The sequence below is a fragment of the Amblyomma mixtum genome, chromosome 3, assembly GCF_055824585.1.
Source record: "Amblyomma mixtum isolate Tamu chromosome 3, ASM5582458v1, whole genome shotgun sequence".
NCBI lineage: Eukaryota > Metazoa > Arthropoda > Arachnida > Ixodida > Ixodidae > Amblyomma > Amblyomma mixtum.
This window is the reverse complement of record NC_143014.1, coordinates 309351953-309376338: the sequence shown is the minus strand read 5'-3', so window position 1 is coordinate 309376338 and position 24386 is coordinate 309351953. Positions and strand designations below refer to the sequence as shown.

The 24386-nt window shown below is 46.8% G+C and overlaps 1 protein-coding gene and 1 long non-coding RNA gene across 3 annotated transcripts in view; both read right to left on the bottom strand.

Moving 5' to 3' along the window:
• Positions 1–1484: 1484 nt before the first annotated feature.
• LOC149355558 (uncharacterized) overlaps positions 1485–24386 on the bottom strand; it is a 212965-nt gene continuing 190063 nt past the window's right edge. For both annotated transcript variants that reach the window (XM_089583896.1, XM_089583897.1), the window contains 2 exons: positions 15541–15742; positions 1485–2505 (listed from right to left, as the gene is read on the bottom strand). In XM_089583896.1, the coding sequence (XP_089440022.1) occupies positions 2350–2505; positions 15541–15742 (358 nt within the window). In that variant the 3' untranslated portion in view covers positions 1485–2349. The remainder of the gene's footprint in view (positions 2506–15540; positions 15743–24386) is intronic.
• LOC149355561 (uncharacterized) lies at positions 6889–12929 on the bottom strand. Its single transcript, XR_016289724.1, has 3 exons — positions 11385–12929; positions 10299–10517; positions 6889–10045 (listed from the first exon to the last, which is right to left on the bottom strand). It is a non-coding gene; the product is annotated as an uncharacterized LOC149355561 (long non-coding RNA).

Here is a 24386-nt window from a genome sequence, read left to right as displayed (position 1 = left end):
CCTATGCAACATGGCCTTCAGATTTCTAGCCAAAAGATACGAAAAAGTGGTCCCAGCAAGCCACCTTGCTGATTGCTTCTGTGCGTCAGAAAAACACAAGCAGTAAAATTCTAGGACATACAGTGGAACACTCATTACTGATAAGATGCTAGCATCACAATGCAGCAAAGTTCAGGCTGCTAAATGGATTCTGCATTACCTGCCAGGCTGAGGACAGTGTCAATGCTTTATGAATTTCAGGATCACTACCTATTATGACCATGGCAAATGGCAAAAAATCAGACGTCCGTGCCAATTCAGCTTTCAGGTAAGCTATCCGAAATACCCACTTAATTGAACTCTGCCCTTAAGTGCAAGCACACAACAGATTAGCAGCATCAGAGTAGCCATTTTGTATTGAACATGCTCTGGTTATGATTATAAGTTCTGTACAGCATCAAGAGATTTTTTGCTATGTCTTTCCAGTATGTTCACTCTGACAAAATACATGACATAAAGCATAAAAAAAACATCTGCATTGCAAAATGCTGAAAAGCTCTACCTTTGGTACAAGAAAAATATGATGTCACAACCCTCTCAACAAACAAGGGTATGACGTCACGACCCTCTCGACCAACAAGGGTGTTTCAGTATTAGAAACCGGCCGGTTTTTGCACATTAAAATGGTAGAAACTTTAATAAGAAATCGCCTTCAATGAGTGCTGCTTTGAAGCTAAATACACAGTATAAAGATCCCACAGCTTTTGATCTCAGGCAAACATGAAGCACAAGGGAGGAGGAGAAAAAAGTAATCATGCGGACATTGCAAGGTGCATCACCTTTCTGCAAAGCACAAGTGTCTATAATTTGAGCCCTCCAAAGGAGTAAAAATAAAGCATGTAGAAAGCCACGCTTGGCCCTTCCATGAAGTGCAGTTTTGTCGTTATCTAATCATGTAGTTCTTAAGTAGCAAATTGAAATTACACTTCTTTGAGGTGCTATTTAAGACAATGTGCTAAAATGAAATTGCTTGCTTTCTGCTCTCCTAACCTCGAGTCAGCTTGTCCTTGCTTGGTGCTTCTTATAGTGGCAGCATAGGGAGGGCTTGCTTTCTCCTTCTCATCCACTGTCCTAGTCCTCCTGTCCTTGGCTCCACCTCACCTCACTCAGATTCTTCGCGATGCTGACGCTAAGGGGAAATGCATTCTGCAGCAGACAGGCACAGCGGGAGACAATCGGACTGCGTCTTTTATTCTTCATGGGCAGAATGCGCCAATACTTCTTGGCTGTTTTTGTTTTGCTCAACACAAGCTGCAGAAAAGTGAAAGGGTTCTACGCCTTTTGCAGAATGCCCGGTGTTTTCTGAGTGCATGCCGAGAGTGACGATGAGCGTTTTCATTGAGACAAGGACCCGCACGAGACTGCAAACGCAGGATCGCCTGTACTTATCGGTCTCAAATTGGCACTCAGGAGTAAGAAAGGCTGTTGTCCTTACCCTCTATAACCATGGAAAAGCATTCTTGGTGACGCGAGCGCCACCATACGGCTGCGCATGCTCCGTACACAAACAAGAAAGAGCTCACACTTCTTGGGCCGAAAACCAAAACAATGATTGCTCTGATAACATCGACTGATGAACAAAATCTATTTTCACTTTTTCAGCTGTGACCTCACCATTTGAGACAGGCTAATGCATCTACAGATGGGGTTACTGCATAAGAGGCTTGCTTGTAGTGTCACATTGAATTTACACTCTTTTCTACGTTGACAACTATCAAGGAAGGTAGCTCAAACATACACGTTGAATAAATATACTCTATACAAAGTTAAAGTGCTCACATGGCTTCCATGAAACAGGAGGCTTACATTTAGTAGCCTCAATGAGATGACCATTAGGCACTTGTGATAGGCATGCTGGCATCGAAAATACACTTGAGAGGAACAGTGAAATACTGTAGTATTCAAAGGCCACTTGGGTTTTTCATTGAATCAGTGCTCTATATATGAACAATGAGGATATATGCAATGAAAGCATTTCTTCTGAAGTGCATTACTCTAGTTTACAGTGAGAAGAAACAGCAGCTGCTCTACTTACTAGCACTTTGCCACTTATAGAAAAAACAAAGTGACTATAAAAAATGTTGAGATGCCAGAGAATGGAATGTGGAATACGGGCATAACCATGTGATGTAACAAATCACTCAAATGGCTGCACACTTCACTGTAAAAAGAAAAAAGAGCTCAGTGCAGCCCAGAATAAATTTATTCCAACGGTAGCAACAGGGATGGCGCATTTAATTAATGTCACACACAACACTACTGACAGTGATGGAATGTTTGTACAGGAAATAAAACACAAGCTTTCATCTTTCAAATGTCCTTTCTGCAGATGTAAGGCAGCACGGTTAATAGAAGCGTGCTCTGGTTGGTCATGAGTGAGTTCACCTCCATGATGTCTGCATCACGAACGTCAGTGCCGTTCACCTCAAGTATCTCGTCTCCGATGTCAAGCAGCCCTTGCAACACCTGCGGCGAACATTGAGTAAATAGATTATTTATCATGTTATTCATGCCTGATTATTTTGCACTGCCTAGTGTTTAGTGTCGCCAGATAGCTCATCCTCCCAACGATTTGGCTCAGTTCAAAGTCAAAAGCGACATAGTATGTGTGTCAACTCGCAATGATTCTTGGGTGCAGAAAGATATTTACAAACCTCCTTAGATTCAGATGCACACATGTGCATCATAGCCACAAATTAAGACCCTTGTAATGTTAATCACAAAATGCTTAATGAGTGATATATCTAGCCACATTAGGCCAACTTTGTTAAGCCACTAATCTGCCATGGTGGCTCATTTCCTACAGCATTCAGCTTCTTAGCACGAGTTCGCGGGATCTGTTCCGGCCGCGGTTGCCACCACAATTCAGTGAAATGACGTAAAACTCCATGTAAAGATATCTCGACGCACTTTGAAGTACGCCAGGTGATCACAGTGAAGGCACATTAATACTATAACGTTCTCGGTGCAGTTCAGCCGTTTCGACGCGGAGCAGCACCTGTGACTGGCGAAGCGTATGTGCAGAACATGCGGCATGTCATCTTTCGTAAAATTACTGAGGCAGTAAGACACAACGACACTATGGACAGGTTCGGCGTGGCTGGAGCTGGCAGAAGCGAAATCGAGACTGCTCTATATAGTGCCAGGCACCGTCAGAGAGCCTGTTCAAGCGCCGCTGGAGTGCAGAGGATCCACTTTGCCAACATGACATCACTGCATAGAGCACGCTACATCAGAGCATAAACATGTCTTTAAATGTCGAGTGCTTCACATACGGTGTCTCTCATTTCCCACAGCATTGGCATGACAGTTGAGGGGTGCCATGGCAGAGGGCTCTTTATGAATTTATGTCATCTGGGGTTGTTTAACATGCACTGACATCACACAGCACACGGCCGTCTCAAGCATTTCGCCTCCATCGAAATGCAGCCGTCACAGATAGGATTCGATCCCACCCCTTTGGGATCAGCAGCTGAACGTCAAAGCAACTCAGTCACCGTGGAGGGTGAAGCAAATAGTAAAGAAAGAGCGTAATTATAGCACCCGTGATTGCATTTGAAGTAACACAAACACACTTTCTACAGCATTCGTTCGAAGTCATATGAGATTCACAAGCTGTGTCATGTATTCACACCATACCACATTACCATATAAGCAATAGTATCGAATCAAGCTGAAAGTTGCAAAGCTTTGAGTGAGCCTTGCTTAATTTGTTAAAATCTAATTTAAGTTGAAAAACGTACCGGTACCATGACAAAGGCCACAAAAACTAAGCACATTGTGACATCAGCAGCTGTTTGAAACAATCCAGTTTGACAATACCAATCACACATGAGTCAACAAAATGCAACCATTTTTTAAGCATGATGGATTTTAGCTCTCATTCGTGGCAAATACAGATGACATACAGGCAAATACAGGCAACTGTACAGCTCGCATTCGCCATGCCCGCATGAAGAACGACTTTGTGCATTATCAAAAACAGCATGTTCCATACATAACAAAGGTGGCACAAAAATTTCCTGCCACATTTGTACTTAAAACGTGCAGCATACTGGTCCTTGATATAAGAAACATTTAGAAGAAGCCCAATGTGTTTTATTTAATACGTGACGATGCGGAAATGCCTGCATAAAAGAGTTCATGCCGTGACTACGAGTGCCATGCATAGAATTCCAGAGCAAAACAGCAAAGCTGTGACGGCAAGTGCACAGCCCTTTCCTATTTTGCTTTTTCTCTTTTCTTAAAATCAGAGTATGGGGACGTATCCTTGCGAATGCTCATCTAGGGCCTATGTATGCTATCAAAAAGGAATACGCTGTGTAGAAATGCGGGGCAGGAAAACAGCTATTTTCAAACCCAGCACAACGTATGCACAGCACGCCACTTGGCCAGCGCCCAAGCTAGGGAGAGGAGGAAAGGCTCTTTCTTTCTGCCACGGCCGCTTTCCTCCTTGCCTGAGAAAACAGACTTACAGTTAGACATCGCGAGTATCATGCAGTGATGACTGAGTGGTTTAAGACCACTCAGTCATCACTGAGCTGCTCGCTCAGTGATGAGCTGATCAACACAGAGCTGCTCGCTCTGCGCTGGCGTTGTTTTCAATTCGTTTTTTGCCTGGCAGACATTTCTAAAAAAAAAATTGAACGTTGGCTTGCGTCTCAACTTCGTCGCTGGTTTCGGCTTTAACACCACATAGATTTCGGGCTGAGCTTCGACCGACACTGACACGAATGGAAACTAAAGGCATTTCATACTGCAAGTACCCCCGTTCTGTCTTACACATTACCATAGAGATGCTTAGTCATCATGGTCTCTAAAATGACGACAAGATGGTGCTCCTTCTGGATCTGTTACGGCAACCACACAGGCTTAAGGAGAGGGGCGGCAAAAGCAATCCTCGTAGCAATTTAATTCAAAAGGAAGTGATAGCAAGTCAGGCACTAGGATTGAATTACTGCTTTACCGCATATCACTGCGCTAATTAGGCTCAATCGGAAGCGGATGCATTTTTGTTTTGGAGATGTTTCGCCACATCTTGCGTGTACTGCTGTTCTACTCCATGGCCTCCAGAATCAGTTTTTAGATTGTGCATTTTGTGCGCCTCCTCCTTGATTCGTGCATGGTCCTCAACATGGTTTCGTCTTCACTAAACCCGATCGAAAGTGATGCAAAAATTGAAGATAAGCGTGAACCATTAAGCCGCGAAGAACGAAGCTATGGTTCTGGTCGTCACTGAGCGTCGAACTGACGCTACCAAGAAAGCTTGCCACACTACTAATTGCGCACTAACGAGCGGCTGGCGAAGTGATGCTTCTAACGGACAGTATAACAACCCAGAGGAATACATTTTGGCACATTAGAAACGTGGAAATTTAAAGCGAACCAGCATCCTGAGGCACTGCAGGCACTTTTTAGAACGCCTGAACAACTCACACATAAGCATGCTACTGCTGAGCACTCAAAACGTTCTGCAGCAGGCTTAAAGGGATCCCGCGCTCGAATTACGCATCTGGTCTTAGAACCTGCCAATGGCCCTCTTTCTGAAAAAGCTGATTTGCTCCTTAACCTAACACAGAGACAACTGCAGCCACATTTCGAATAATAGCCAGATTTGCGACCCGTGCATGCCAGGCAGTACGTGGCTACACTCTTCGCCCCACTGCGCCGTTGCAATATCGCTTCCAAGTTCGAACCTCAATCATGGCGGCTGGTGGTGGTAAAGTCACAGGAAATTTAGGCGGCGGCGCATAGCAGCATGGCTATGCGCCAGTGCATACCACCTATACTTGAATTTACGAATGGCACACAAAATTCTTGAACAGTCGTAAGATGCATAGGCACCCTGTTATCAAGATATTGTGCAAAGTATGTATTCATCCAGCTTGCAGAGGATGGCAGTCAGAATTTTTTAAATGTTTATGCAACGCAAGTGGCTGAAGCGTTTTAACCAGGTAGCACCATCACCACAGGACACTGAGGTATCACAGCAGCAGCAGCAAGTGGTGATCAGTGATGCCACTCCTACACATGCAGCTGATTTGGCGTAGAGCTCCATAAATGACCTGTAGCTTGCATGTATGAATAGCACTGCAGCTGAAACTCCCCTCCCAACACATGCTGATGTTGTAAGAACATCTTTAGTTGCCGACACTTCAATGCATTCAGAAAGCACCTTCAGGGGCATTGTGGGGCACATTTCACTATCACCTTCAGGCCTAGAAGCTGTAACAAAGATAATGCAAATCAAGCAGGATTTATTTTTGAGTTGCTAGACAAAATCTGCTGAACATGGAAACTCTCTTTACTTCTATGATGAATGGGGTTGGGGCAGCAGCCTCGGCTTATCACTCAGAGCTGAAGTTTGGCTCTAAATGTTTAATTGCCTAGCCAAAAGCAGCATTTTGATATGAAGTAGCAGTGTTTGCCTCCATAAATGATATTCTGTGTTTGGTGTTTAGGAATAAAGGAAATGAAAGTAATGTGCTACCATAACAGGAATAAGTTTTTGCCGCTCATCACCAGGTATTCATATTTACCATGACAGCTGTGCTGCTTTGAAATGAAGTAATTTAAAAGCGGTTTTAAACTCACGCATCTAAGATTGTTCGAATACAAGCTAGCCAATGTGTTGCAACTACATTTAAGGAAAATGTGCACCTTAGGGGGAGGAGAAGCTGCGATTGGTGGTAGCTCTTGCTACGTATATTCTGGCATAGCTGAGCTAAGCCACAGTCAATTTTTTTTTGTGTTCACAAATAAATTATAACCACTGCAGTCTGCGAGACATTTATCATATATTAAGAAGCACTTGGGATGTGGAACTTTGTCTCGGTTGAAATCGTACAGGGCAGCATTGGCATAACTGCACCTGAAGATTATAAAAATAAATTTCTGCTCTTTTTGAACTGCCAAGCAACACCTTCTTCTTCAGGAAGGCTGACTCTGCTTCTCTCTGTCACCAATGGGAGTGAAGCATCCACCTGTGTGTCTCACACAGAACTGACAAACCAGGTTTGGCTAATCTTCTTTATTTGTACATTCATTTCTAGAGACCTATGCTTTGTTTCAGTGAATTAGTGATTTTTATTAATTACTTGCCTTTAAAATATTCCATTCTAAGTAGGTGTCTTTTGAGCTTGGTTTATAGATTCTCATTTTCACCTTTGGTGGTGACCCTGACAGATGGATTGTGGAAGAGAAGTGGTAGGTTTTGTGAATTTTCTTCTCTAAAAGACGGCGAAGAAGCACTGCGAGACCTGTGTGGAGTCACGCTGCCGGTTTTCTGCCTCCTACTGCACTTGATGCCCCATTCTAGGTACTTCTCTGTAAATTTTGAGATGTTTTGAAGGCACCATTACTATACCACAAAATACATATCTGCTTCCCCTGATAGTTGGGAAGGAAATCACTGGTTTCATTCTGATAAGGTGTTCCCTTTGGTTGTCTACCTGCATGGTAATTGAATATGGTATTTTTTGGCTCAGAGCTTTAATAAATGTGGCATCCTTCAAAGGCTCCAGGCTTTTGCCTTTGTCACCTTAGTGTCAAAGATCTTAGCAGTTCTTCATTGTTTTAAAGCCGGTGGCTCAGCCTTGAATCAGTAACAAGTGAGCAGACCTCCACTATCATACCAACTTAGAACCTGGCAATTTTTTTTAAAGCTTCTGCACTGTGCTTAAATAGAATTCAAATGACTTACACACTAGCCTAAAGCACTTTGAAAAGACCAGTGGGTAGTGAAAAAGACTGTCTTGTGTCCACATATTGGGTTGTTGTATTTGTTGTTCGACTGCCATTTTTAACTTTGCAAATAATTGTATTACTTACAGCCGTATATGTGTTTTGCTAATTTATGCATTTCACACATTTGTGTCATGCATTGGCACCTCTGCCTAGTACCTTTGGCACAACCAGTAAGTGCGTTGTCATGTGTGCGCAAAGATGAGGAACGAATGCACTGTGCCGCTATGGAAATGCTGAGCTCTGTAGTTAGTGCTTGCATATTGTTTTTCTGATTGCTGCTCTCTTTCCCACGTGTCATGCCAATGACAGGAGTTTTTTTGCAATGAGACCTAACGGGATGCTTTTGCAGGTTTATACATAGCTTGTGCACAGTGTCATTACCCTTGTGTGGCATTTTATGGTCACATATTGGGTTGTAGTATTTATTATCTGCTACTTTTAATTATTTACAGATAATTGCATTAGTTATATCCCTTACATGTATTTCACTGATTTGTGTAAGCAGCAATGTTCCTGTGGCATAACGTACTCAGAAATCTGGAAGAAAGACTTTATGTTTGGTCTTAAGTAAGGTGAAATGATATGGTGTACCCAAGAAAGCTGTGAAAACTAAATTTTATTTCCAAAAACATGAGTACAATGAGTATCACTGGTTACAAAACTGCATCACTCAAATAAGGTATTGTCGCTGTTCAACACTTCACTATACACACATAAATACTCACAAAAATATTGAAATGTAATGCCACACTTACTTGTGCTATGTAAAAATACAGTAACAAAACAGTAAAAATTTAAGGACTAGACGATGGAGTGAAAATACTGCATTTAAAACAGAAAGCTTGGTTAGTTGATGTTCTGAGTGCTGACTTATAAGAGCACTCCTTGCATGCGAGTGGAAACAAAATAAGCTATACATACTAAAATTTAGAAAAGCTTTGGGATGAGAAATCTGAAATTAAAGTACTCCATCTTTAGGTTGAGTTCAGTCAAAAATGCTTCATCTCTCTCTACTGCTACGATCACAGATTGCTGAGGACTGAAAACATAGAGTAAAGCCTTTTTCACGTTGAAAACGCACAGTTGTACCTGGATTTGGTGTAGTATTGATGGCTAGACCTAAGCTCAATTCTGTTGCTTCGGAATTCCAGGTAGGGCAGTTTTATAGGCTTTTCATCATGGTTGATGAACGGTGTATCTTTATACTCAAATGGGCAATTTTTCTCCACAAGGACTGTCTCATCGTCAAGTTTCACAAGTCTATCAGGGCTACAACACCGCCCCGGCTGCTCAGGCAGCACTACCAACCCTGTCTGAAGAGACAAGTGATTTTGTAAAATTTGTCAAAGATAATAAGTGCTTCACAAGGCAAAAGAGCATATTATGCACATTAGAAAAGCAAATGAACAAAATCACACTTGAACTATGCGTGCCTCAAGCCGCCGCTCCAGCTTCTCTCGTGCTTTGGCTTCTGTGGTGAGCCTGTTGAATATTAGTGTTTTTCATTTAATTCCTCCACATGTCAATCACTCAATTTCAATGAAATTCACTTGCGCTTGAACTTTGCCTTCAACACATATAAACATATTCAACTTGAGTGCATGCCATTGGCTTTGCATCATGCTGTGCAAGATAGAAGATAGATTTTACCATAACACATAGCAGCGTTCTTGTATGCGCGTGTAGTATACCCAGTTGCTCAGCAGCTCAGTGGTAGCCATCTTCATCACTTTTCGTGCATATACAATAATGAGCTTTGGTGCTGCTAATTTTATATCTGCTTTCCTGAAGCCACCTGCACATTTTGAACAAGAATGGTTTGGAATCACCTGACCAGTTACCTTCACTACCGTTAAAACTTACCATGGACACTTTGCTTGACTTTGTGTCAGGACAGATAGTTTACAGAGACTACAAGAAAGGACCACATCAGTTTGGTACCTAGCAGCTCTAAGCCATTCATCTCTAATGCGAGGTCCCTGAGCATTATTGTTTTTTTTTGTTGCACTGTTGTCAACAACTTTCAGGCAGTGGTAAACGGGCTGCCGTGCCGTTAATTACAGCAGGTCTTCCAAAATCTCTTCATCCGTCACCTTCAAAGCTTCTTCTATAGTTTTGTTAGGCACGGCCTGGCACATCAATTTTTCTGCATTCATTTCTCCCATCTCCAAACTTGCCTTCATTGAGCTCATTATGCCGGGGTAGTTCAGAAGAATCGACGAAGATGCAGCCTTTGTGTAGACCGAATTGCTCTCTTGACCTGTTATGCAAAAAGGATATAGACAAGCATCTATCAGGCTAAACATGTGCTGAGCAGAGAAAGTGCAACCTGAATGTCCAAACAGCTGGCAACTCGATATGCCAACTGTTTGGGCATTCAAGCATGACAAGATGCGAAATAATTACATGGCTGTAACGTTTCTGTTTGCCTTCATATGCTAAGAGGGCATGCATACATAAATGCAAGTGCAGGAAATAACCTTAGAAAAAAATGCAATAGTGGTGACACTCACTGGGGAAGAAATCCATCAAGTCTTCATCCCGTGGCCTCTGGGGTTTCATGCTCGGTTTGCCCTACTGTTGGGGCTGGCTGGTGAAGAAGTTTCTTCGTAGCGGTTGATGTAAAAGCACACCACAGTGGCATGCTTGCATTGGGCTACAATGCCAGCTTTACAAGTGCAGCAGGCATCCTTTATACAAAGCTTCTGCTTTGCATGAAGCGGCCAAGTTGGCTATGGAGGAAAAAAGAAGGTACATACTGCTTAAATTCACGCAATTAACACTGTGGCTGGATCACTATTCGCAACTCGAAAACAGCCTTCAGTCACAATGTGAGGACTCCGCAGAAAATGATAAGGTGAATTCATGCAATATTTCAAGCTGCACCCCCCCCACCCCCCCCCCCCCCCGCCGCGGTGGCTCAGTGGTTAGGGCCCTCGGCTGCTGACTCTGAGATGCGGGTTCAATCCTGGCTATGGCAGCTGCGTTTCAATGGAGACAAAACGCAAGGCACCCATGTACAGAGCGATGTCAGTGTACGTTAAAGAATCCCAGGTGTTCGAAATCAATCACAAATCATGTCGCTTTGGGACACTAAATACCAAACACGTTTTAGGCTACGGTGATTAGGAAATTTTTAAATTACCATTAAATGCGGCCAATCGATTTCAGAGTTTACAAAATAATTTCTCAGTGCATGCTACAAGTGCACAGGTGTACACACATGGCCAAAAGTAAGAGCGGAGTCTAATCCAGTGGAGTGTTCACGTGCAGTCATCATCCAGGCATCAAATGGCACATATCGGCACTGCAGCGATCTTGTAGTGCGTGCACATGTGAACATGCAAGCTAGAATGATGCAGCGTGTTGAACAGCGTTTGTGTGCTGACAAGTCAAATGTAAACACAAATAGCTCTTTAGCCACGAGTGTGTAATGCAATCTGAAACCACATGCATGACAAACGACAAAGTCAGGCGATTAATACTGAAGTGCGCCGAGCATGCAAAAATTGAGGCGACAGCCTATGCAGAAACGCGAACAGTTACTCAACAGCAGCAAAAGTGTCATTACTGCCAGAAAAGTAGGACTGTGCACTTACCCCAAGATGCACGTCGTAGGTGACGTGATTGCTCACCGGCGCACGCATTTTGCTTGAACACAGACATCGTTGTCCTCAATGATCTGCTCCACATTGTACACAGTAGGCACCAAACGTTCTCCTTTCGCGAGATTTGCGCGGCAGAAATGTAAATCAAGATCACTTATTCTTTTAAAGCCGCACTGCAATTGATACATTGCGAAGCAAAGCACAACAGCTGCCTTCATCCCACATTGTGAAATTCTCGTCGTAGAGGGTGCTGATTGCTTGCTTTCGGAGTGGCGCCTGGCCGAGCTTGGGATCCCTATACTAATGTCTCAGTGCAAGAGGAAAAACAAGAATGAAGAGCGAGCCTCATGTTCGGCACCAGAAACTTTTTAAGCAGAAAACGTGGAGCTTGGTCATCAATTTCATCAAAACAGCTCCAAATACTAGCTTAATGTTTGCTGTAATGCTTAATGCTGTAATGCTTAATGTCAAGTGCTGTAGCGTTTATCGTTCAAGCTGGAATAAAAATGTGACTATGAAAATACTAAAAATATGGAAGAATAACTACAATTAGCACTGACAATGTGTGCTCTTCGAGTGATTCATAAATGATACATGTGGCAAACAAAGTAGGATAACACGTCCTAGCAACACTACTCATCAAAACAATGATTTCTTGGCCAAGCAAAGAATGCTGTGCTTTTTTACACAACAAGGTAGACAGGTCAGCCTGAGCCCTGGTGATGTGGCCCACCAGCATGTGTCTGGGCTAGCTCGAAATTACGCGATGAGCTACTTAGCACTTTCAGATCATTATTATTAAAGCTTCGCGCAAAGAAAAAGCAAAAGCAAACAGAAATGAGTAGAATTGCGATAAGTAACTTCTGATGCTCTTAGTAAACAAAGCGATGTTTATAAGCAGAAACGTATGCAAGAGCCATCAGTACAAAATACTGAAAAGCTGAGTAAAATACAAGAAAAAAACAATTTACAGCATTAAGAAGGCTAGCTACCTTAGCTTTGCAGCTTGAGAAGTAGATACATTTTCTGCTTGCTTTCTTAAAATCTAAACTATATCTCTCATTTCTTTCTCATCCCCTGCCTCTCCACACAGTAAATGTACAGCAAGTAATCACATCTGCTGTAGTTCATTTGTAATAAAACCTAAATCCCGCTTTAACCACATTGTCTCTTCTATCCAAATGCACCAAGTGTACAAGGTGTTTCCATAACTTGAAGCAAGGAATAAAATAAGCCCGGTAAGTTGCGAAAGCAATAGCCCTGGCTGCACCTGGTTTGGCTGGTGGTGTGTCTTGGTAGTGCTTTTAGTAAAGCTCATGTTTATCAAAGTTTTGCCCATTTACTTCACATGGCATTATACTCACCACACGAGGGCCCCCACGTGCTGGGAGATTTATGCCTGCCTTGGTCGCCAAAACGAGCGGCTGACGCTAATGGATGATTGTCTAGAAGCTCCGAGCTACGTGGCCAAAGCCAGCTGCTGAGGTTGCGGATAACCACTGGATGGATGGATGGATGGATGGATGGATAGGAGTGCCCCCTTTGAAACGGGGTGGTGGAAATAGCCACCATGCTCACCTTTTCTTTCTTTTTTGTTTGTTTCTATTTTTATTTTTATGTTTTATTTCTTTTTATTTTTCATTTTTTCTAATTTTTGTTCCCCTTTTTATTTTCTTTCTATTTTTTTATTTTTTTATTCGCGGCAGCGGCACGCAGTTGCTGCTCGGCGCACCGTGGTTACGCTGGGACGGCCGCGACCAGACGAGTTGGGGCTCTGTCCCTCTCTGTCTGGCGTGGCGTCACAGCGGAGGTCATGCTAAAGGTCAAACGTGGTTACACCGCCGGGATGACGCTGAAGGGCTCAAACTGCGAGCAGTATTGCTTTCACAATAAAAGAGGCGTACCGGAGCTGGCTGAAACCAACGACATATTGTTTCTCGTCATGTGGTCCTCCTCAGAGTATTTTTTAATTCCGCTTAATTGGTTAATTAGCTTAGATTAATTACACAAACATTTCATTATTCACTTTAAGGTCACGTGGTTTCTTTAAGTTGTAAAGAGGGTTACGAAACAACTGATACAGTTTTTTTGTAGCAACGTAACTAGCACCTTGTACGTGGCCCTTTTTGTTGAAGAAGCAACACTACGCTAGGTGTGAGCAATATCGCGGAGCCCCGGAGAGCCCCAACTGCGCTTGCGCGAGGAGCGAGTGACGTCAGAGCAGCGCGGAGCCGCCGCCGACTCCTCCACTGCACGGCACTGTAGCGCGGGTGACTCAGAGGTGCCGTCGCCGCTGCGCCAGAAGTGCATTCTCCAGGAGGAGTGACGTCACACGGCGCACAGCTGAGGCGCTGGAGCCATCCCCGATTCCTCCGCTACGCGGGTGACTCAAAGGTGCCGCCGCCGCTGCGATTGCCACGCCGTTGCTTCCGCAGTTCTACTCGGGATTAATTTTGTTGCGAAAGCAACACTACGCGAGTCGCCTAGCCATTTCGCGGAGCTGATCAAAGGCCATACTGCGCATGCGCGAGAAGCGGTGACGTCACACGAAGCACAGCTGGGGCGCCGCCGCCGTCGCTAGTGCCGGGGCCGCCACCGCTGCCGCGCGCTCTCCATCGCCTCTCTCTCTCTCCTCGTTGTTTTCGCAATCCTCCAGGTTTAACCAGAGCTAAACCACAGCCAATTTTTTTCCAGCATTTGAAGACAGGCCACGAAATACAAAAAAAAAAAAACGTGCGCTACCGTATTGCACCTCCAAGCGCGTCCTGAGTGAACAAAGCATGCGCGCTCCCCGTCTCGAAGTGAGCGGTGGAAGCAGCTCTCAGCAGTCTTGAAAATGCGTCAGCACATTCTTCCTGAACATGGAAAGCGCGTTCCGCGATCTGAGATAAGTGAGAGGCAGGCCGTCGACAGCCAACAGATTCTATTGAGCCACCGCGTACACAAAATAAAAACGGAAGGAAAAGCAGTGAAGTCGCGTATTTTAATGTAGCTTCCGTTTTTTTTTTACCGCTTGCAGCCTATCGAACTGACCGGCGAGTGCTCACAATTGGGCACGGTCAGCGCGCACGTTTCGTTCGTTCAACACTGTTGGGAGCGCTGGAATACAATAGCCCATGAGCGCAGTCATGCGTTTTGTTTTCCGTATTTCACGGGCTCTCTTTAAATGCCAGAAAAGAAAGGACCACGTAAGAGGTGCAACACTACAAAAAACTGGATCGGTTCTTTCATAAACCCCTCTACAATTTAAGGAACGCACCTGACCCCAAAGGGAATATTAGAAAAATTGCATAATTATTCATAGCTAACTAATTAACGAAACTGAAAAAAATACCCTGAGGTGGTCAAATGTTCAGAGGAATCCCACAAGGTGGAGTAGATTTGTAATAAGGGAGTTCCCGCCGCGGTGGCTCAGCGGTTACGGCGCTCGGCTGCTGACCCGAAAGACGTGGCGGGTTCGATCCCGGCCGCGGCGGCTGAATTTCTTGAAGGCGAAATTCTAGAGGCCCGTGTGCTGTGCGATGTCAGTGCACGTTAAAGAACCCCAGGTGGTCGAAATTTCCGGAGCCCTACACTACAGCGTCTCTCATAGCCTCAGTCGCTTTGGGACGTTAAACCCCAACCAACCAATAAGGGAGTCATTACTCCCTTATTACAATACCCTGAGGAGCGCCACACGACGGGAAACGATGTGTCGTTGGTTTCACCCAACTACGGTACGCCATTTCTTATAAATCCTTGGTTCAAGTCACAGGAAACACCCTGCATATGTGGTCAGATTAGTGGCAAACAAACGCCCAATTTGGCCAACCTGATAAAATGGCGTTGCCAATCACGGGGAAACATATCACACAACGAGGGTCATTGCTGGCTTTGTAACGGAGTGGCGATGCCAGTATGGGTGGCACAATGGACAACCAGGGGCAATATTTGGAATGTAACGGAGTGACACTGACCTCCATACGGCTCATAATTAAGCAAACCGCCCTAAATACCAAACAATTACCCTGAAGCGCCTCAAGGTACCACAAGATTCCCACTGCAAGGTTTTGAAAAGGCAGCCACGTGGCCTGAATGTCCGCGACTGCAAGAGCTCAATCAGTACGGCCGCTTGATGCAGAGTGCGTTGCTTATCAACGGCTCTCACCTGCTGCGTACGGGCGTCCGGCATGCGGGACACGAAGACCCCGTGGTGTGCGTGCACCCTTCCCCGTGCCAGGAAGAAGCCGAAGGAGCGGCCGGGCGGCCGCCGCAGCTCCACCACCTGGGTGCCGTCCAGGTTCTGCTGCAGAAGCTGCGCGCTCACGTGCGTCGGATGGCCGCCGGCCCACAGCGGGTCGCTGCATGAACTGCGAAGAGAGACGTGGCTGCAGTTATTTCCAAGATGCACCCTCGAGGAACGAATGGGAATGGAAAGAAATACAATCAAAGAAACCCAGCAAACACTTCGGAAGAATATCACGGAACGCGCGTACATCAGCGTGAACTCGGAAGAAAATCAGAAAGTACACACATTTTGTAAGGACCCTCTTATTGACAGAGATTGAATGTTGATTGAGATTGAAGAGAGCAATGTTAGTAAGGCGACCGGCCACGGTGGCCACCTTTGCCAGCGGAGGCGATTGCTTAGTGCGGACATCGATCGCCTAAAGAATATATCACAGCTCAATGACGCGGAGGTTAGCGGCGAACTAGAGCGCGAAAGTCCTCGAAAATACGTCTGCACTTCGAATGAGAAAAAAAAAGCAGTACGTAGTAGTAATTTAATTTAGCCTTAAAAGTTTATTAAACCGCCATCTTCGAGTGAAACTCGAAAATAAACAAGCTTTCCCGGCGATAACACCGTTCTCACGCAAAAAAGGCGCTTAATCCCTTACGAACTTCATTTTTCAGTTTTATTCAGGAGCAGATGATAGCATGCAGCTCTTTACGGCGTCTTTTCTCACCCGGTCGCCACTTCACCGAGGCCTGTGCCTAGCAGTCCGCGCTAAAAATGCACAGTGCATTTTTAGCGCATGTGCCTGTTTTGCTCTTTCTTGACCCTATAACACCCGGTGTCACGAATTCGCAACATAGATATTGCGCGCACTGTTCTCAGCAGCCAATGCTCCCTGATCAAAACGTTTGGCGCCACTGTGAGCAAGCTGCGAGTAGGGTGCCCCGATGCGCGCGCCCCCTCCACCGCTCGGAGCGGCGGCCGGAGGGGGCGCGCGCATCGGGGCACCCTAGCTGCGTGAAGAAAAAATGACGATTTAGCGTGGTAAGGCTAAATGTGAATTACGTGCGGTAGCACTTCGGTTTTCACTTTGGTTTCGGGTCGAGGCTTGGTTCTCAAGGTCAAGCAGGCGTCCGACAATTATCGGCGAAATCGGCTAAGTGGGGGCCTTGTTGCCGGCGCACTCAGGGTACGACGCGGTAGCTTTGATGGGTCAGTCCTCATTTTTGTAGAATTCATCATTCTCTCCTTAACATTCATAAACCGCTGTAAGTCCCCATACCACTCCTGGTCACTGCCCTCCGATGGCAGGTGCTACCACCGGGGCCAGTACGACCTGGGTTGCTCTTTCTGAACAACTCCTCGCGACCAATGATCAATTGCGCTGCCACCTGCCACGGTGGGCAGCTTGTTCACGATGCGGCGGACAGGTTGTGACAAGGTCACGTGACCCAGGTGGTCCACCTGCCACTCAGCTCTTCAAGGTCGCAGAGGGACCAGATAAACAAACATCGGCGAGGGGCTCCTACAGCGCACTAAAAGGGTGGCGTAATGTGTGTGCGCCGTCCAGCCTGCGGTCAGCGACTCCTCGTCAGTCATTTTTAGAAAACTCTGGCTGGAAGAAATTCGACAAAAAGAAATGCTAACTCTCCCTCGGCCCTTGAAGTTTGCCTGTGTGTTAACAAGACGCTAGAAACTCTTCTTTTCGGCATATAGTTACAGATTTTCCATTCCTCGCGAATTTGCGGCATTGCCCACTCGCGTCAAATTTTACGTTTGCAAAAAAAAAATACTGAAGGTCATTCCGCAGGGTAATCACTGTCTTTCTCTGGACACAACATGTGTGTGCCATCTGCTGTCACCGGTCCAGAATGGTATAGGATGCGCGTTTTGTCAAAAGATATCGTGACAACTGGTGCACGTGGAAAAAGCTTCAACCCGGGGTGGGAGGTGGGAAGCCTCAATTCCATAGCCAAAGCAGTCTCACACAGAAAACACCTTTTTAAGACCACCCTTCTTCTCTCTTGTCCCATCACACTCTTCCCTTTCCCCTTCCTCTGGCCTTTCTTCTTGGCATGGATGAGCTCACATAAATGCAACAGGATAGATAAGCGGGCGAGTTGGTGATACATTATGCAAAAAAACAGCGCGAACAAACGGGGACGAGACGAAGAATACACAGGAACAAGCGCTTGTTCCTGTGTATTCTTCGTCTCGTCCCCGTTTGTTCGCGCTGTTTTTTTGCATCACATAAATGACCTCAATTACCCAGACCAAGACAAGTCCTTTTGCCGAAATGTTGATCAGAAAACTGAGACTTCCCCCTCTCTCCCAGTGTGAAGTTCTAGTTACGAAGAGCACCTTGCTTGAACTCTTCTGCCCTAAGGGGAATAGCAGGGCGCCTGTACGCAGGCGCAGAACAATAACCCGGGGGATGTTATTCAGCACTCGCTCAGTGCGGTGTTACTGCTCAGTGCATGCGCAGAGGGGCGTTACTGTCCTGCGCCTGCGCACTGGCGCCCCGCTATTCCCTTATCCCGCTAACCGAGTGTGTCCCGCAGCAGCAGCACCGGTCGCACGCAGCACAAGCGGCACCGGCCGCCGCCGACTATGACACCGCGGAGCATCCGAGATGGACCCCTGCCTCGTGCTGGTGCATCGCGTCAGTCTGTTCTGGCTGGTTCAAGCATCGGAAGCATCGGCACTACGACCAATGCTTCCCTCATCTCGGCCTCTACTGGTTGATGCGACAGCCACCTTATTCTGAAACCTCCTAGTGATGACGCAGGCTCCCTGTACGTTTTAGACAGAAGTTATTCGTTGCACATGTATAGTTGCAATGATAACGGGGGGGGGGGGGGGGGGGGACAGTGCCAAGCGCCAACTCAAGTCTTTGTTCTTCGCACAGGGGAAAAGAACACGCGAAATAGACTGTCCCAAAAACACTAAATTTCCAAGTAAAAAAAAGGAAGTGATTCCAGATGATACAATGTAATATGAACCTGTGTCTGAGCAGAACAACTGTTTGTACGACATTTATTAAAAATAAAGGCCTTCAAGTTTGTTTTCGAGACAACTCTGACCAGTTCCACAAACTAGGCTGAATGCTTATTTTGAAAACAACAGCGAGACGAAGGGCACGGAAAAAGCGGACAAGCGCTGACTCACAAATGAGGGTTTAGTAAGTACATATATTGCCGGAAAAATGCGTGCAGAAAGCAACAACATAACAAAATATATCAGTGAGGCGTTTCTAAATATGACAGCTCTTTTTCATGCGCGACAGTTGTCGGAACGCGCGTGTGTTTACTCTTGCAGATATGGCAGGCTTCCGAAGCTTCCCGAACAAACTGATCAGGATTCCTAAACAATACAGTCGTGTTATCAAACAGAGGCTCACTCCAAGGTCAATGTCTGGCGAAATGGAAATATGGCGTTCTTTCCAAGGACAGGCTGTGCTCCGGCAAGCGCAAATTTAATCGGCCAGTTTGTCCAGTATGCGTCTGGCCGCACGACAAAGGTTTTTCACATGCGACGTATCGTGTGGCGTGCCTCACCGAACACACCCTTGGTCAATCCCGCAAATATTTGGCGGGTTTTTCAACCACAGCACAGAAAAGCACGCCAGAAGTGTTCTGCGTGAAAGACTGCAGGTGTGTGTTCAGTGAGGCACGCCACACGGTACGTCGCATGTAAAAAAGCGGTTGTGTACAGAATTTCGTTGTCTTGCAGCCAGACGTTTACCCATGGACGAACTGGCCGATGCATAAATGTGCGCTTGTCGGAGGACAGCTGTCTTTGGAAAGAACGCGATTTTCCCATCTCGCCAGACGCTGTAATGATTGACCTTGGTGTGACCCTCTGTTTGATAACACGACTGTGTTGTTTAGGAATCCTGATCAGTTTGTTCGGGAAGCTTCGGAAGTCTACCATATCTGTAAGAATAAACACACGTGCGTTTAGTAAATTCTCCTGCATTGAAAAGAACTGTCATATTTAGAAACGCTTGGGTGACATCTCTTATTTTTTATCGTTTTCTGCTTGCTTCTTCCAGCAGGAAGCACTGCTTTTTGCTACTAATATCCTCAGTGTGCTTGAAGTGTTCGTTTCTTTCACCGAACTTCATATATTTGCGCAGCTGCTATCAAAATGCAATACCAACTCCTCGCTCAACAGTTGGCACTACAAATGCCCATCGTCGCGAATCCGCGACATACCTGTTTCTCAACTTTCAGGGGCGGTAAGAAATTTCTGAACTTAGTCTTTCAACGCGGCCACACTCGCCCCCATTATGTGGCAATTACGATTGTTTTTCTTAGGCTCCTTCAAAATGTAAGCGTTAAAGGCCTAAGCATGCGGCATAGGCTGGCGCAGCAGCCCGCGTACAGTTTCAGCAAAGTTGGTCACGAGCGGCTGTTCACAGACGTACAGCTAGCGCCAACATGAAGCGGAACGGTCAGTTTGCACTAAGGAACAATTTCTGCAAAGAAGTTGAGTAATACCTCATGGCCGACATTCGTCCAGAGGGGCAAAAACATATACACAAAAGGAAAAAGTGTGCTTGTCGCTCCCACTCTGAGGGATGATCATCGGCTGAATGCTCATCGTGTGTTCCCTTTCTCACTCGCGCCGCCGCCAGTAGAGCCGTTGTCAGAAAATGCAGACGATTGCTGGCTTGCTTAATGACTACGCAGTGGGTCAGTTGCACATCGCCAGCGTTCTAATTCTCTCGCAAATGCAGGGGACTACTGCCGTCACTCTTACAGAGCACGGGAATCCCAGGCGTGCAGAAAAAGCCCCACCACGTGGCCCGGTGGCCCGCATACTTTAGACAAAGGATGTGCGATGAAGGTAGGCGGCGGTGTCCAGGCTGCCTTCGTCAGCTACGTTCGGCGGCACAGCACCAAGCCTGGTCGTGGGTTCTCTGCTGTGGATAACTGGCGTTATCGCACGCACCTCACTGCTGCAGGCGAAGACTACACGCAGGGCATCCGTGGCTGCAGAGGCGAAATCGCGGCGCGCGGCCCAGCGGTGTCGCGGACTAGCGGGAAGAGAGGGTGGATAGGCCATTCCCAGTTTTCTACGCGGGGTAAGAGGGGTAGCTCATGGTTCGGAAGATATCGCTGATACGTAGCCGATGTATACAAAAACGAGGTGTCGGTGCACCCTCTTGAGCTGTATTCAGCACTCTCCAAAGAGATGCGTGATTTATTTTAAACAAGTCCCACAAAATGTCCAGATTACTCTGCTTGGTGCAGAGCAAGCCCCACGCTTTATCTTACCTCTTTCGAGTGCCAGGACAAACCAGACCAAACCTTAACAGTGCACTACCCGACACACGAACAGCGGGAGGAGACAACCTGGGCCAGCCCTGAACGCGGCACCGACCGCCGAGCTCCTCCGAATTCTTTAGGCCGAAAAGTTATGATGGCATCTAAGCAATTCTTATGATGCGCAATAGACGATATGCGAAACTGCTTGGCGGTCTGGCAACACCGCGCCCAGCTTCCAGACAATCTTGGTTCGGTACACTAGTTCGGTCGAGCTGGTGCATCGGTTTCTATGCGTAATTTCTTGATACCGATATAGCTGTCATGAATCTTGAGAGTGAAATCTCAAAAGGCGAGCTTCAGCTGCTGCGTTGCTTGCACTGCTTATCTTTTACCAAACGTAGGTGCTCTCAGATTACTCTTGCCGCGTCCTCAGCTTCGATTGAAGTCCGGCGCTGATGATAGCAAGAATCGGCACTCGAAAGTGGGTTGGAAAGTCGGACCCTGTGCTGTTGTCGTTTTAATGCGCGCATTAAAGCACCGGCTCAAGCATCGCGCATTATCATGGCTATTTTATTTTCAGGTGGACGCGAATTCATCTGGTAGGGTAGCGAGCGATTATTTTGAGCTGAGTGCACAGATGTGTTGACATACTTCTCTGGCAGAGCGAACTTTCGTTCGCGCCGATGCCAGGAGCTTCGTGAATTGCAGTACAGTCACACAAGACCCTCGGCCAGCTGCGTATTGCCATAGTCCTTCAATGAAGGACTATGGTATTGCCATTCCTTTATTGCAATGTGCAATGCACATCCGCGGTTTTCAACGTCACCGTTTCAGAGCCCGGCGCCGGTTGATTTTCGCCACAATTCGTTGAAACCGCGTCTTGCTTAAGACGCAGTTGAAGCGAGTATTGCGATGTTATCAATCGATATTAACAAGAGGATCATATATAATTCAAAATATTGTAAGCAAAGACGCAGTTTTTTTTTTCAAATTTCGTACCTGCGATATTGAATCGAACAACAAGATGCTGCGAGAAAAGCCAGGAAAAAAGTTGCGGAAAGAATAAATCCCGATCTCTCAACCTGTTCAAATAACAGCACTGACAGTAGAGCGGCTATTTATTCCCCGCTGCCATGGAGCGCGCGCTTGATTGTATGGTTTGGTTTATGGGTTTAATGTCCCAAAGCGACTCAGGCTACGAAGGACGCTGTAGTGAAGAGCTCCGGAAATTTTGACCACCTGGGGTTCTTTAACGTGCACTTACGTCACACAGTACACGGGCCTCTAGAATATCGCCTCCATCGAAATTAGACCGCCGCTGTCGGGTTCGAACCCGCGTCTTTCGGGTTGTGGTGGTGGTGGTGAAAACATTCATTCAGAGGGACAGGAGGTATGTATGGATCAGCCCGTAAGGGACCGATCCTTACAAACACTAGGTGGAGGTCCCTAGTATGGGACCCCAGTGGCGGTGGCCGCCGCCCGGGCGCATGCGACGTTTTTTTCGACGACATTCGCGCGGCAGAAAACGTCGCGGCGGCGCGACGTCCGGCTGGAGATACATGGAGCGTTGAAGCGGCCGCGCGCCGCGCCGTATCCCTCGACGCGAAAGCGAATGTAATCAACAAGTGGCAAACAGCACCGTGCAAGGAGGTCTGTGAGAACAGCGACGCTGACCATTCTGTTAAAATCAGGAAAGTTGCACTTCGACACCATAGTACAAAATTTTAGCACGCGCTTAAGTATCTATAAAGATTTGCGTGCTCGAATGCATGCCGTCGCGTACCTTTGGACGCCCGCTCAGCCGCGGACACCAGCGGCTGCGGTTTTCTTCGACACGTTCGCTTCAGGGAGGGAGCGCAGGCATTCCGATCCAAGATTCGGCGTGTTCTCCACAAAAAGCGACATTTCAAGTCTGATGAAGCGTTTATTTTCACGACAATAACATTTCCGTGCCAAGAACACTGCGTAGCTCGACGACCCTGGCGGCCATGTTGGCGGCGGCAGACAGAGGACCGGAAGAGCAGGCTTTCTGCGCTGCTATTGGCTCGCTTCAGCCGCCGCTTCCGGCCTCACCGGACGCCGCACGTCAAAATCTAGCCGGTCCTGATCGGCGGCGGCGGGCGTTTTTCTCGACGCCGGGCGTCAAATTTGCGCCGTCGGGCGAAAATCGACGACTCGCCGCGGTAAAAACGCTCCATGTATTCCGGCCAAGTCGTGGCAGCCGAGCAGGGTCGCCTCCCAGTCCTCCCGGGTTGGGTTGGGGATGGGGAGAATAGCGGGGTTGGAGGGGCAGGCCCACACCATGTGATAGGTGTCAGAAGACACTGCACTACAGTGTGGGCAGCTGCCGCTAAAGGAGGGGTCAAAATGTTTTAGCGCTGCCGGGCACAGCAATGTATTGGCGAGAAGGCAGAGAAGGAGCCGCTCATCCGCCTTCTTCAGGCCTTTACATGGGCTAGGGTAAAGGCGATGACAATTTTGATAATATGTTGTAATATCTTTGAATGTATAGACCGGATTAAAATTGGGTTCCTGATCGGATGGGGAGGAGAAAACAGCCCGGTGAGAGAGCGCGCGGGCGGCTGCGTCTGCTGCCTCGTTTCCTGCCAACCCCTGATGAGCAGGGGCCCATATAAGGTAACGGTGTGCGGGGTCGTAACCCGTATGCAATTTTGGTAGATTCGATAGGCTAGGAAGGGAGTGCAGCCTTGTTTGACGTTCCGACAGGCCCCTCGCGAGTTGGTGATTATGTATTTTGAATCGGAATGTGAGGCCGCGAGAGCAATCGCAACCTCTTCTGCTTGTGTTACACTGCTGGCTCGGAAGGTGAGGCCGTTAACTGTGTTGTTGTTGCGAACCACCGCGACCGTGTACCATCCCCCGTGGTGAGGACCGGAGGCGTCCACGTAGGTTTCGCATCCCAGAACTGTAGAGACGTGCCCTCCACGTGCGGCCTCTTCCAGCAAACATGTCACACGAAGACCATAATGGTCGGCGCTTGGCACGAGCGGAAGCGCTCGCCCGACATTATGGCAACAAAACAGGTGTACACTCGAAGAGCCACATGCCGATTACTGCTTAGTTTGCTACATGTTCAGCTAAGTTTTTCCCGTGTTCAATGAGTTTTAGACTGGCTAGCAGACTCTCTGGATCATGCAGTTGTTGCAACGCACTGTTTTCTTATAATGTTGTGCTATCGCGCCCACTTATATCTTATGCATGTTTATTCGTCCTTGTGAAGCAATACACTCTACGTATGAAAACGCCACGGCATGAGCTATCGGGGTTTGTAGATGGAGCGCACTGAGTGCCCATGGCCACGGTTTGCCTGCACATTAATGAACGTGCTTTTTCGCGACTGGAATAGACGCTTGAGGAACACAGGCGTACAGGCCAACTAAAAAATTTGCCTTCTCTGGGATGTAGTCATCCATTTGGTCGGACAAATTGGATAATCCAATTGGCTAACAAATCCAAACTGGACATTCCAATTGGTTCCCACAG